Source organism: Corella eumyota, chromosome 3 (genome assembly GCF_963082875.1).
Source record: "Corella eumyota chromosome 3, kaCorEumy4.1, whole genome shotgun sequence".
NCBI classification, from domain to species: Eukaryota; Metazoa; Chordata; class Ascidiacea; order Phlebobranchia; family Corellidae; genus Corella; species Corella eumyota.
The window spans coordinates 20023941-20038021 of NC_137492.1; the positions used below are offsets into that span (position 1 = coordinate 20023941).

At 29.2% G+C, this 14081-nt stretch overlaps 4 protein-coding genes across 4 annotated transcripts; all 4 read left to right on the plus strand.

Moving 5' to 3' along the window:
- The first annotated feature begins 23 nt into the window (after window positions 1–23).
- LOC145745033 (BLOC-1-related complex subunit 6-like) lies at window positions 24–2063 on the plus strand. The gene is made up of 3 exons (XM_082563018.1): window positions 24–204; window positions 1468–1628; window positions 1886–2063. Exons 1-3 carry the CDS (start codon window positions 106–108, stop codon window positions 1932–1934), a joined length of 309 nt encoding a protein of 102 aa, XP_082419144.1. The 5' UTR covers window positions 24–105; the 3' UTR covers window positions 1935–2063.
- Window positions 1970–3136, plus strand: LOC145745028 (TBC1 domain family member 7-like). The gene has a single exon (XM_082563013.1). It carries the CDS (start codon window positions 2109–2111, stop codon window positions 2973–2975), a length of 867 nt encoding a protein of 288 aa, XP_082419139.1. The 5' UTR covers window positions 1970–2108; the 3' UTR covers window positions 2976–3136.
- A 20-nt stretch (window positions 3137–3156) lies between these two features.
- On the plus strand, window positions 3157–4528 carry LOC145745027 (uncharacterized). The gene has a single exon (XM_082563012.1). The coding sequence runs from the start codon at window positions 3157–3159 to the stop codon at window positions 4309–4311; it is 1155 nt and encodes a 384-aa protein (XP_082419138.1). The 3' UTR covers window positions 4312–4528.
- Window positions 4405–8755, plus strand: LOC145745026 (F-box only protein 7-like). Its single transcript, XM_082563011.1, has 11 exons — window positions 4405–4674; window positions 5210–5344; window positions 5430–5550; window positions 5719–5916; window positions 6276–6420; window positions 6669–6761; window positions 7121–7219; window positions 7371–7474; window positions 7910–8020; window positions 8096–8246; window positions 8328–8755. The coding sequence occupies exons 1-11, from the start codon at window positions 4553–4555 to the stop codon at window positions 8597–8599; spliced, it is 1551 nt and encodes a 516-aa protein (XP_082419137.1). The 5' UTR covers window positions 4405–4552; the 3' UTR covers window positions 8600–8755.
- Window positions 8756–14081: the final 5326 nt, after the last annotated feature.

Genomic DNA, 14081 nt, shown 5'->3' on the forward strand with positions numbered 1-14081 from the left:
TTAAGTTACTTTTGTTACTCTGACACAAATGAGTGACAAGCCTTGTGATTGTTTACAAATTAAATTTCATGTGATCGTCAGAAAAGTTTTTAAATTTGTTTTAAAATGAGTTCTTTTGACTTAAATATGCTCGAAAAAGAATGTTGTGACATGTCAGCAAATGTGGACCAGGTTTTAAAGGAAATTACGAAAGCAATTAATAAGGTAAAAACAAGATTAAAATATAACAATAAATCACTTTTTACGAAGGCGAAAACTTTAAAATTAAACTAGATTTATTTGATAAATAAAATATGGTTCGAAATTATTTGATTCTTTTTTATAAATATAATTTATTTAGTAGGTTTATTAAATAAATTATAAATTTAAATATAAACTTTTGTATATTTAAACCTAATTTTAACAAACGAACACGCACTTATTGATATTGTAATATAAAAGTAAACTAAATTTAAAAGCAAAATACCGATCTTAATTTTTTAGTAATCAAACAAGTATTAAAATATAATAATAACAAAACAATTAAAACAAAAATTTTACACATTGTTTACTTATATTTTAACATTTTACTTAAATTTTCAACCAATATTTTTTACTTTAATGGACAGCGAAAAGGACGATTTTTGACGGCGACCAGAACGCTATTAAATTATTCAAGCGTTAAACTCACACTGATTCATTATTTTATAAAAAACAAAAATAATGATTAAACGATATTTAGCTAGAGTTAAATCTTCATTTTAAATAGCAACATACAAAATAATAATACCAACAACATATTAAAATTTCAGCAAATTTAATCTTTAAATTTTAATAATAAAATATATTAATTAGTAATTAGTGATAATTAAATGTCGTTAATAGGAGGTTTGCGATTCGTTGGGATAATAACAAACATACTAAAAATTCAGAACTTTTAGTTTTAAAGAACAAAAGTTATCGTCTTTCAAAATTCGTCAAATAAGAATAAAAACAATAATAATAATAATAATAAATATAATGACAATAACAATATGTTTCGAAATCTAAGATTTCGAACCATAAATATTACAAAAGTTAAAAAAATTTTGCCTTATAATTGCTGTTAAGTGGGTAACACTGAAAGGAGGAAGTTAAAGAAAGGTAGGAAGGGAAAAAGCACAAAAAGGAAAAGTATTTTGTAGTCATTTTTATTAAACAACCAAACAGCAGAAATTGTCAATGCTAAAATGCATTAAATTTTTGCTGCTAACTAAAAATGACTGCAAAATACCTTTTTAAGGCCATCTTTTCCCTTCTCTTCATTTAGGGCTTTCCTCTTTTTAATATTGTTCCTTGTTAAGTTTGTAATTTTTGTTATTATTTATTTAAAGCAAATCTACTTGCTGCTTATATTAAAGCAGGTTTAGAATATCACTAAAAGTAATTTTTATTTTTTGAGTTTCTAATTCTTTTTTTTATAATAAAAGCTAAATTATTGTTTAATAGATTACAGCAATATCGGTTGGAAATATCCAAACAGCCAGTGATGTAACTTCAACTTTAACATCAGATGTAGACACCGCAATTCACTCGATATATTACCTTCTTTCACATTGTGAAGAACTTGATAAAACAATGAAACCCATGTACACTCTTGCTGCTAAAATGTGAGTTTAGATTCTCCTGGACATTAAGTTCAAACATAGAAAATATTTTATAACAAAATTTTTCTCTGCCGGAGAAGTACACTGTACAATTTTTGCAATAGTTTATGCTAACCTCATGTCTACCTCATGTAAGCCTAATTTTTAGGTAATTTATGTTAAATATATTCAACAAAACCCATATTTTGCAGATTGGTTTATAAACTTACACTACCCTAACTTTTTTTTAATTTGCTAAAGTTTAATTTTTTTTTTTTTAGAAAGAAAATAAAAGAAATCTTATCAGCCTTGGAAACCAATATTTATTAAATTTAATTTTAATTTATTAAATTGTTAAATTTACTTATATTGTTTCCTGTATTCATTATTATGTAATTTTTTGTTTATACAAATTCTATATCAAGCATATTGTTGACATCTACTGTGCAATAGCTTTAAAATTTTTATTTATTGTTTGTTTGTTTTTTGCAGATTTTGAGTAAAATGTCCGAAGATTTAAAATTAAATAATTTTAGGCTTTCCTACTATGATAAAGTAGCGCATCGGGGGATTTCCGCTGAGAAGGCTTTGATTTCAATTTTGAAGGACGACAAAATTGATTTAAACAAATTATTGGACTTCTGCGTCCATTTTCCCATTCCGGAAGGTTACCGGATGTTGATATGGAAAATAGTTCTAGATATTCTTCCAATACATCAACAATCTCACAAGTTTGTGATGTCACAAAGGATAGAACAATACAATGATCTTCATAATGCTCTTATTGTGATGCAAATAATAAACAATGACACACCGATTGCAGAAACATTTTTGAAAATGTTTTTATTAGAAAACGGACTTCTAAAAATCGAGGACAAACAAAAGAATAAATTTTTTGTTGCTGTGGCAACCACGGCCAGTGAAATAATGGAATCAATGCCAGAAGCTTATTGGTTGTCGATCCGAGTTTATGAGTTATTTAAAAAAAACAAATACCATGAAGAAACTAAAGAATTTATTGAAATTATTAAACTTAATTTAAACAAAACAAATTCTAAATTGTTATCACATTTAGAGAAACTAGATTTTTTTAATCATTTTCCTCAAACTTGGTTTAAATTTGGGTTTAGCGGAGTTTTTCAAAGCTCGATGGAGCAAATTTGGGATTTATTGTTTGGCAACGCTTCAAAAATTCTCGCTTATGTTGCCCTACAAATTTTAGTAAATTTTGAACGAAAAATTTTATTAACGGAAACCCTGGAAACTTGTTTAAAGTGTTTCCATGAAATTCCATTTGACGAAGATTTATCGGATATTATTGTTTCACAAGGGATTGAAAAATGGGTTAAACTTGAAAAAATTAATAATTAATTAAAAATAAAACAACTTTTTATAAAGAAATTAGATTGTTTTTTGCATTTTTTCTGTTGTCATATTATTACATATTTAATTGTGTAAAAATTGTTTTTTTTTAAATTATATTAAACACTATAGCCTATTTTTTAAATTCATCAAAAACCTTTTTTTTTAGATTTTTAACAAATATTAAATAATGAGTGGCCCAAGTGAAACCTCCAATATAAAATGGATGTACGACGGAACAAACTCAACAGTCGACCGAGAGTCGTACCTGCTAGGAAAGAGGATAAACAAAGCTCCTGAAGATAAAGGTGATTTCATTGTCGAGGACACCAACACTAGAGGGGGTATCACGGTGTTAGAGCGACTCGATTATCAGAGCAAGTTGAGAGAAGATCCTCTTGTTGCAATCCAAAAGAGAGAGTCTGAGAAGAGAAAGGAGTTGCTTAGCAACCCTATAAAGAGAAAAAGGCTTCAAAATACTTTAAAGAATGCTCTTCTAAAAGATCTACAGGAGGACTCGGATTCTGATTCCGATGATGTTGATAAATTGTTGAAAAATAAAGATAAAAAATTCCAGGAGAGTTTACGGAAAGCTCTTCAAGATGATTTGTCCTCATCCAGTGATGAAGGAGCAAGAAAAAAGAAAAAGAAGAGTAAGAAGAAGAAGAAACGTAGAAGTTCAAGTTCTGAAAGTGATGCTGCTAATAAAAAATTAAATTATCGTGAAAAAGATCACAGAACAAAGGACTATAGAAGAAAACATTATGGAGATAAATCTGATTATTCTAGAAGTTACAAAGACAATAAAACTCGATCTGATGAACGCCATAAACATAAATATTCTAGAAGATATTCACGAAGTCCGGATAGAACTGATTACAAAAAAGAAAGTAAACGACAAAAATCTTTTTCTCCTGAAAGTCCTAAAAAAGAAAGAAAGGAGGGATATGGTTTAATCATGTTAAAACACAAAGAAAAAATAAAATCAAAAGCTCCAGAAATAAAATCTCAAGCCCCAGTTGTGGAGAAATATAAAAGGAAAGAAAAACAGGGGTTCACGCGTAAGTTAACGAAGGAACAACTGGAACAAAAACGACGAGAAATGATGGAGAACGCGACAGACCGTGACGAACAACGAAAGTCAAATGTCGAGCATTACACAAATGAGGATAAACTCATAAAAGAGCGCGAGGCTAAAGTGAATAAAATTCATGATGAACAAAGAAAGAGAGACGGGAAAGCGAAAACTTTTATTCATGATTTGAAGTTGAAAAGAGCGGCTGTAGGATCTTTGGAGGACACTGTACGAAGAAACCGACATTCTCTAAGGAAAAATTACGAATAAAATATAATAATGTTTAAATCTAGAACATTATTATTATTTTAAAGATAAAATTTTCATTTTTTAATCGTAGTTTTTGTACTCTTTTAAAAACACGCCACAATAAGTTTGTATTGGGTATATTTTTTCAATATTTCTATTTTATGTCTTGTAAGAGAAAAATGTTTTATAACAACCTAAAATTACATTTTAAATTAATTTTTTTTACTCTCTTTTAAGACTTAGCCTTAAATAATGGATTAAAATGAAGTTAAGAATCAGATACAAAAGTAAAACCTCCATTTTGACCTTGGGTGAAGGTGAAGTGAACTTGGGGGAGGTTAAAGTTAAAATCAGGGAGCAATGTTTTGGACAACTTGAACTTGGGTAGGTTAGAAGTTTATCGTTCTAGAAAATAATTTTAATATTTGAATAATTTAGTGGAGCCCTGGGTTCTAACTACTAATTAACCCCCAAAACCATTTTGTACCATTTATGGCATCTTACTCAAGGTTGCTACAACTCAGGAGCAGCCGGGATCAAACCCAGGACCTCATGTTGCGAATCCAAGTGTTATAATCAGTACACCATACCATTTACCGGCAGCGTGGTGTAACACTTGCTACACCACCATAAGGTCATCGGTTCAATCCCCACTGATCTCATGCTGTAGTGCCCTTAAGTAAGGTGCTATAAATAGTATAAATTCCTGCTGAGCCAGCACTTAATCAGCAGCATAATTACCGGGCAATTATAATCTATAATATCCCAAACTGCCACAAGCAACTCGAGACTGGGTCGGAGGAACTGATGTTACTCTAGCTTTAGGTCACGCATTCGACTTTCCAACATCAAAGATAAAGATATACAAAAAAAAAACTGTTGTCTAATAAGTTAATATTCAAAATTAATATATTTACAGACCAAACACTTCGTTCTTCCTAAGTTTAAATGGACAATCCAACCTGGGTGATGACTCCGTACTTTTACACCACACTGGGGTCGTGTCTGGTGATTTGATCAAAATTGTAGTCTCAGATCAGCAACAAAATGAAGGGTAGGTTTCGTTTATTTAACAAAATTAAAAGATAGATTTTTTTTCGAATTCTGTCCTTGCTAACAAAAGTTGATTTATTTTTTAGAACTGACAACATTCAGACAACAAGTAGTGTCAGTATGTTGTCTGTCACTGACCCAACAGACAACCAAGCTGACAACCCAACTGACGAGTTACCATCAACATCAGCACAACAAACCCAAAATGTAAATAAATTAGCTTAAAATACAAATTTAACTTAATGAAAATATGATTTTAAAAGTAATATAATTTAAGTCTTATTATTATACACAGTGCCATGCAATTCTTAATTGTAAAATTTATTTAATTACTAATTAGTCAAAGTTCACAAAAGACTATTTTTTTTTCTTTAGGAACAGGTTAGGGTTACTCCCCTCCCTGGTGAAATAGAATGTCGTAACTCTGGCCCCCTGTTGCTTAGAGACTACATCGAGGGTCAACCTTTACCCCCAGTTTTAGGGGGTTTATATGAGCTGGAGGGGGTTAGAACTGATTTCCATGCCTCATGTGCTTTGGTTCATTGTTTAATGTTGGAAAGTGGGTTTATACAGGTTTGTTTTAAAATTTAAGAAATGTAAATAAATGGTAATTTGTTCAAATTTAACTGTTAGTTAAATTTTTTCAATTAAATTAATTAGAATGTGCTCTGTCCAAATTGGTTTGGTTTTCATTTTTTAATTTTGTTTTTTCTGGCTCACTTCACCAGAATTTAAAAGTTAACTCGAGACTGGTCGGAGTAACAGTTGTTACTTTATATTTAACCAAGCAGTCGATCTTATCACATCAAGAGATAGAAAGTGATTCACTGTAACTCTTAAAAAAATTCTCAACCAATATTTTCAAAATCTAAGTTGTATCTTTTTTTGTTACTTTTATTTCCATTTAATAGCACTTATTTATTTTCACTCAGGTTGGTGCAAATGATGAAACTCTTCCCCAGTTTTCCAGCTTGTTGTCCTCATTTGTTGTGAGTTTGGAATATATTCACTCATGTGCTGATGGATTGAGGTTGTCCATGACTTGTAATCCACTTGGATCATTTACACTTGTTAATGGTGAGTTGTTGATGTAACGGGGCACCTTAAAACTACCATGCTAAACATTGGTGACAATTAAGCACATTACATACTTAATATTACCACTATTAGTTTAAACAACAACCTGCTTGCCCTAACCAGATAAATTAAAATCTACTACCCGGCTTGCCCTAACTCTTATTACGTAGAAGTTGTCAATAGTGATTTTGTAAGCATTAAGTAGTTCCATCTACAATAGTAAAACAACTTGCCTTTCTTTTTCATAGTTCTTGTGCGACCATGTGTGAACACTGAAGAACAAGTTTTAACGATGCAAATCAAAGTTGAAGAATTCCTCACAAAGTTCAACGCACAAACAAGTTGGTTGGAAACAGTTTTTTTAATTTACTAGTTTTTTATAAGCATCTGAAACAACTGAATATTTATTCTCGATGTGGAAAGGTCAAATGCGCAAACATAGAGTAACATTTTTTACCCTGACCAAGTCTCGAGTTACCTTTGCCAGTTTTAGATATTATTGACTATAATTGCCCAGTAATTAATCTTGCAATTGGTTTTTAGCCCAACATATCATATCGTTTTCAGCGCTTTACTTGAGGCACTATACTATTGAAGTAGCGGGAATCGAACTATGAACCTTATGTAATGAAGCCAAGTGTTCTAACCACTACATCATACTGTTTTTAATACTTACAAATAAAAACATTTTGTTGTTTAGAACCACGAGACTCGAAAACAGTTTTCAAAAATCTTTCAAAACTTTCTCGTTTATTTAAGGAAGGGATCTCGTACAAGGCTTTAGATCTTATGAGAGAAGGTAAACAATATAAAACATAAACTTATAAACTTATAGTACTCGCATAGGTTTAATAATTTACAATGTTTCATGTTTAAGTAAAAAATTCCAAATGTTATTTTTTGTGATTTTTGATATTTTTAAGTAATTTTCCAACTTATTGTTTTTCTAGAGTTACAGCTCCCTCCCGTGCATGGTATGTTGTCTCTTTTTCCAGAATTATTAGTTAGAATCCTATCCTTTCTGGATGTTAAAAGTTTGTGTGCAGTAAGCCAGGTATAAAGGTTTTTCTATCATTTTCTGTGGTTGGATGTTAAGTAAATGTCTTCAAATATATTTTTTGATAATTTTTTTTTCCACATTTAGTAATTCTCTTTTTTGGAAAAGTCGAATGCACGACTTAAACATAAAGTAACATTAGTTACCCTGACCCAGTCTCGAGTTGCTTTTAGCAGTTTGGGATATTATTGATTATAATTGCCCAATAATTAAGCTGCTGATTAAGTGCTGGCTCAGCAGGAGTTCATACCGTTTATAGCGCCTTACTCAAGGGCGCTACAGCATGAGAGTAGTAAAAATTTATGTAGTTCTCTAAAACTGTTAAAACTTTTTTTCTATTAAATGAATTTTATTAAAATGAAAGTGATACTGCTAAAACAATATTCAAAATTGTAGTTCAGTTTATCTTAATTTAAAAACTTTAACTTTTAGGTTTGCCAAACTCTTTTAAATATTGGTGGGGATGAAAATTTATGGAGGAATCTTTACGTTCGAGACTTCCAAGCCATCCCCAATAACTTGGGTCCAAGATCTTGGAAAGAGGTTTTTATATTAAATCTGGTTTTAAATTTAAACAAATAACCAAAAATGTTTTTAATTAATTAATTTTTAATCAAGTTGTACAAACGTCGTTACATCCACCAACAAAAAGAAGATCGAGAACGTCGCCAACGGCAACGAGACATCGATGACTTTATCCCCACTGGGTTCTATCCTCCACCTCAACCCATGGCTCCACCCTTCCCGGGTCAACCCTCTGGCATTATAGGTTAGATTTTTCCTCATTTTAGGTGAAAATATTTTACCTTAAAATTTTTTTGTCAGAATTTTGACCTTTATTACATCACAGGTGGTGATTATGACCTTGACCCAGCTTTTCCTTATGGCCCCCTAACCGGGCGACGCCCTCAACCCCGCAATCCATTTGGGGGGCCTAACCCAGGGGGAAATCCCCTTCCAGGGTCACGTTTTGATCCTACTAACCCATTTGGGGGTGGTTTTAGACCTGGAAGAGGGGGTGGGATGATCGACCCAGGGGAGCTTGACCCCTTTACCGGTCTCCCCAATCGCCCCAGAAGAGGACAAAGAAATAATTTTGATGGTTTTGGTGGATTTATGTAATTTTGCAATAAACTGTGTGTAATAAAAGAAAACGCTTTGTTATCGTATGATATAAAACTGCGCTTATGTATCGTATTCTTGTGTAAAATTAGTTTTCGAAAGTTCAAAAAAAGAGAATTAAAATAAATTTAGCTTATAATAAAGTTGTCAAGGTTACAATGATTTTTTTGTCATCATTTCTATCTTAAAAATTGATTTTTCCCTAAGCCATAAGCGAAATTCAATAAAAAAAAATTTGACGTCATATAGAAATTATAATTTCAAAAATTTTTGTTTTGTAAAAAAAATTTGTTGCAAAATACAAAAGATCGAGTAGGGCACATTAATAATGAGGAGTTTTGCAACTTTTTTTGTGAATTACTCACGTTCTCTGTCGTTTTAGCCTGATTCCCACTTATTCTTGCTTCAGATGCTCCAAGCAAAGCTTTAGTTAAAATGCACAAGAATTTCTACGCTTAATTAGTAAAAAGTAGCCAAAACATTTTAGCGTGGAGTACAACACGTGGTTAGTTAGAAACTAAACTTGCACTGTCGCCATTATTATTTAATATAATTGTATTTAAAGTAAGTAAAATAAGGTAAATAGACTAAACAGAAAACTTTTACAATTTAGTTTTTGTATTATCTTTGTTTTAATATGTAAACAATAGTTTAGAACATAATTTATGGGCATTTTCGAAGAACAGCGGAAGGATACATGAGGCGTGGTATTGTCTGTTACGTCATGTTTAAAGCGTGGCGGATGAATAAAAGATGTAGTCGTTGTAGCGACTTTAGGTAGAAATTGAACTAGATCTTGTTAATTCTTAACATTCATTTGGATTTGCAGCAGTGGAAGTCGGACATCTTTGTAACAGTAAAACTTAAACAAGAAGTTTTATTAGTTAACAAGAGATACCAAATGTTTATTCTGTATACAGATTTATGTTCGTTAAATTTGTTTAATCATCTTTGAAGATTGGTGTTTCGACGAAGCGGACTTCAACAAATCGGGTTAAGTAGATTGATTTTTGTAAAGTTGTACAAATATTTTTTATTAAAAACTTGTATAAAGTTTATATGGTGTTATTGATCTGAATATGCAACCGGTTAGGGGTAGGATCGCGCGCGTGTCGACACTCGTTATTTTAATGCCTGGCGAATTTTAACAGTCCGCATATTCAGAACACGACACCATTTTAATAGTGTATAATTAACCTGATAATACCTAATTAGACAAAGATAACTGCCCCAAACTTTTTATTTTTAAGGTTTCTGGTGATGATCAAGCGAAGAACAAAGGACTGCTACTATCGAAGGACGAAGAAAAGATTGTGACGTCACGGGAAACGGAGGAAAGATTGTGACGTCACGAGAGATGGAGGACAAGAAGATGACGTCACGAGGAATGGAGGAAACGGAAGTGACGTCAATAAAGAAGAAGAGTTTAGGAAACCCACACAACATGCAGGGAAGATAACTTTCTAATACTTTTAATTAAAATGTTAAATATCTTGATTAAATTTAGTTTTAGTTTGGTTTAATATTAATCTTAATTTGTAAAATATTTACTTAACCTTAGAACTTTTACTAATGAATTGCAATTGTTTTAGTTTCTACGTCATGTGGAATGGAGGAACAAAAGAAGACGTCACAAGGAATGGAGGAAGGTGACGTCATTTAATTTAATCTTTATTTTTTGAATTAAATACAAAATATTTAATCTTTTACTTTATAAACCAAACGTATTCGATAAATTTAAACTGTCGTTGTTATAGGAACCAATCAGGCGATTCTACGGTGATTTGAAGATGAGATGAAGAATTGGATGTGGCCCTAAGGTAGTTGTTAGTTTAGGTACTGATGAGCTGTGAGGAAAAGACCAAGAAAGGTGATTCCTTTAACATACAGGTGAGATACTTGTTCTTTAATAAATTTGTATAAATTAAATAGATAATAAATTTATTTATACTATGTGCTTGTACACCTAACTTTTTATATGTTAATTAAATAAAAGGTCTACAACCTCTGCCCTTAAGGCAATGGCCTCACTTACCAAGTTTAGGATATTATTGATTATAAATATCATACTCAAAATGACCTAATACTAGGATCAGCCTAGTTAGATTAAGCGAGTCGTCAGTTTTACGTTTACATAAATTCGTGCGCGTGTTGCAACACATCGCCTCGTCCGTCGCTTTAGTTGTTACGCAGTTTGCGTTGATTAGTTATTGCGTCAGTTTAAGTCGGTTAGTTATTACGTCAGTTAGTTATTACGTCAATTTAGGTCGGTTAGTTTTTACGTCAGATTGCGTCTTTTTTTTATGACGTCATATTTATTTGTTAGTTAAGTAGGCAGTTAGTTTCTGTGATTATTTGTATCCGTTAGTTGGCGCTCACTACTAGGTTAGTTGCTATCGGTTTGCCGCTAGAGGGACAGCTATTGCGAACGACCGCTAGAGGGAGGTATGTTGTACAAATGAGTGACCGCTAGAGTGGGCTGTATTAGATTTTTGGTCCACCGCTAGGTGGTGCAGATGAGAGGGTTCTTTATATTAGTTTGGTTTGTTATTTGATAATTAAATGTTTGTTTGATTATTCTAATTAATGTCATTAATATTTGTTTAAAACGAACTTATTTTGTTTGTTAAACTTTATTATAACCATCCTTTATTATTAATTATGGTTCGAAATCTTAGATTTCGAAACATATTGTTATTGTCATTATATTTATTATTATTATTATTATTATTGTTTTTATTCTTTCTAGTCAGAATTTTGAAAGACGTAAAACTAAAAGTTCTAAATTTTTAGTATGCTTGTTATTATCCCAACGAATCGCAAACCTCCTATTTACGACATTCAATTATCACTAATTACTAATTAATAGGTGTTTGTTTATTAAAATTTAAAGGTTGTTATTAATTTTTTAAATCTTGGTCAACTGTATATTATGATATTACTAACTAAAAATAAATTAAAATTTTAATTTTTATCACTAATTACTTAATAATAGGTGTTTGTTTATTAAAATTTAAAGGTTGTTATTATTTTTTTAAATTTTTGTCAATTGTATATCATGATATTAGTAACTCAAAAACGAATTAAATTTTAATTTTTATCACTAATTACTAATTAATAGGTGTTTGTTTAAGTTTTTGTTTGTATAAAAAATATAAATGCTTGTTTGTTTATTAAAAATCTAAGGTATGTAATATTCTTAGTTAATGTTTATGCATATCTTTTTTTATTTATAAAAATAATCAAATAATTTTGAACTATATTTTATTTATCAAATAAATCTAGTTATTATTGTTTTTATTCTTATTTGACAAATTTTGAAAGACGATAACTTTTGTTCTTTAAAACTAAAAGTTCTAAATTTTTAGTATGTTTGTTATTATCCCAACGAATCGCAAACCTCCTATTAACGACATTTAAATGTCACTAATTACTAATTAATATATTTTATTATTAAAATTTAAAAATTAAATTTGCTGAAATTTTAATATGTTGTTGGTATTATTATTTTGTATGTTGCTATTTAAAATGAAGATTTAACTCTAGCTAAATATCGTTTAATCATTATTTTAGTTTTTTTATAAAATAACGAATCAGTGTGAGTTTAACGCTTGAATAATTTAATAGCGTTCTGGTCGCCGTCAAAAATCGTCCTTTTCGCTGTCCATTAAAGTAAAAAATATTGGTTGAAAATTTAAGTAAAATGTTAAAATATAAGTAAAAAATGTGTAAAATTTTCGTTTTAATTGTTTTGTTATTATTATATTTTAATACTTGTTTGATTACTAAAAATTAAGATCGGTATTTTGCTTTTAAATTTAGTTTACTTTTATATTACAATATCAATGAGTGCGTGTTCGCTTGTTAAAATTAGGTTTAAATATAAAAAAGTTCATATTTAAATTTATAATTTAATTAATAAACCTACTAAATAAATTATATTTATAAAAAAGAATCAAACGATTTTGAACCATATTTTATTTATCAAATAAATCTAGTTATTATTATTATTATTGTTTTTATTCTTATTTGACGAATTTTGAAAGACTAAAAGTTCTAAATTTTTAGTATGTTTGTTATTATCCCAACGAATCGCAAACCTCCTATTAACGACATTTAATTATCACTAATTGCTAATTAATATATTTTATTATTAAAATTTAAAGATTAAATTTGCTGAAATTTTAATATGTTGTTGGTATTATTATTTTGTATGTTGCTATTTAAAATGAAGATTTAACTCCAGCTAAATATCGTTTAATCATTATTTTAGTTTTTTTATAAAATAACGAATCAGTGTGAATTTAACGCTTGAATAATTTAATAGCCTTCTGGTCGCCGTCAAAAATCGTCCTTTTCGCTGTCTATTAAAGTAAAAAATATTGGTTGAAAATTTAAGTAAAATGTTAAAGTATAAGTCAAAAATTTGAAAAATTTTTTTTTTAATTGTTTTGTTATTATTATATTTTAATTGTTTTTATTCTTATTTGACAAATTTTGAAAGACGATAACTTTTGTTCTTTAAAGCTAAAAGTTCTAAATTTTTAGTATGTTTGTTATTGTTTTTATTCTTATTTGACCGAATTTTGAGGGACGATAACTTCTGTTCTTTAAAATTAAAAATTCTAAATTTTCAGTATGTTTGTTATTATCCCAACGAATCGCAAACCTCCTATTAACGACATTTAATTATCACTAATTACTAATTAATATATTTTATTATTAAAATTTAAAGATTAAATTTTCTGAAATTTAATATGTTGTTGGTATTATTATTTTGTATGTTGCTATTTAAAATGAAGATTTAACTCTAGCTAAATATCGTTTAATCATTATTTTTGTTTTTTATAAAATAATGAATCATGAGTTTAACGCTTGAATAATTTAATAGCGTTCTGGTCGCCGTCAAAAATCGTCCTTTTCGCTGTCCATTAAAGTAAAATATATTGGTTGAAAATTTAAGTAAAATGTTAAAATATAAGTAAAAAATGTGTAAAATTTTTGTTTTAATTGTTTTGTTATTATTATATTTTAATACTTGTTTGTTTACTAAAAAATTAAGATCGGTATTTTGCTTTTAAATTTAGTTTACTTTTATATTACAATATCAATGAGTGCGTGTTCGCTTGTTAAAATTAGGTTTAAATATAAAAAAGTTCATATTTAAATTTATAATTTATTTAATAAACCTACTAAATAAATTATATTTATAAAAAAGAATCAAACGATTTCGAACCATATTTTATTTATCAAATAAATCTAGTTATTAATTTAAATTGATTTGTAACTAGTTTGTTGTAATTTTTTTAATTAATTAATTCACCCCAACCCCATTTAACCTTAACGTAACTTGTTTATTATAGTTTGGTGTACATGCAAGTGGTATGAATAAATCTTTAAATTATAATATTTATTGTACATTTTAACGTTTTTAAATTGTTTTGGAACATATTTAACCGATTTCTTTTTTCGAGGTAATTCT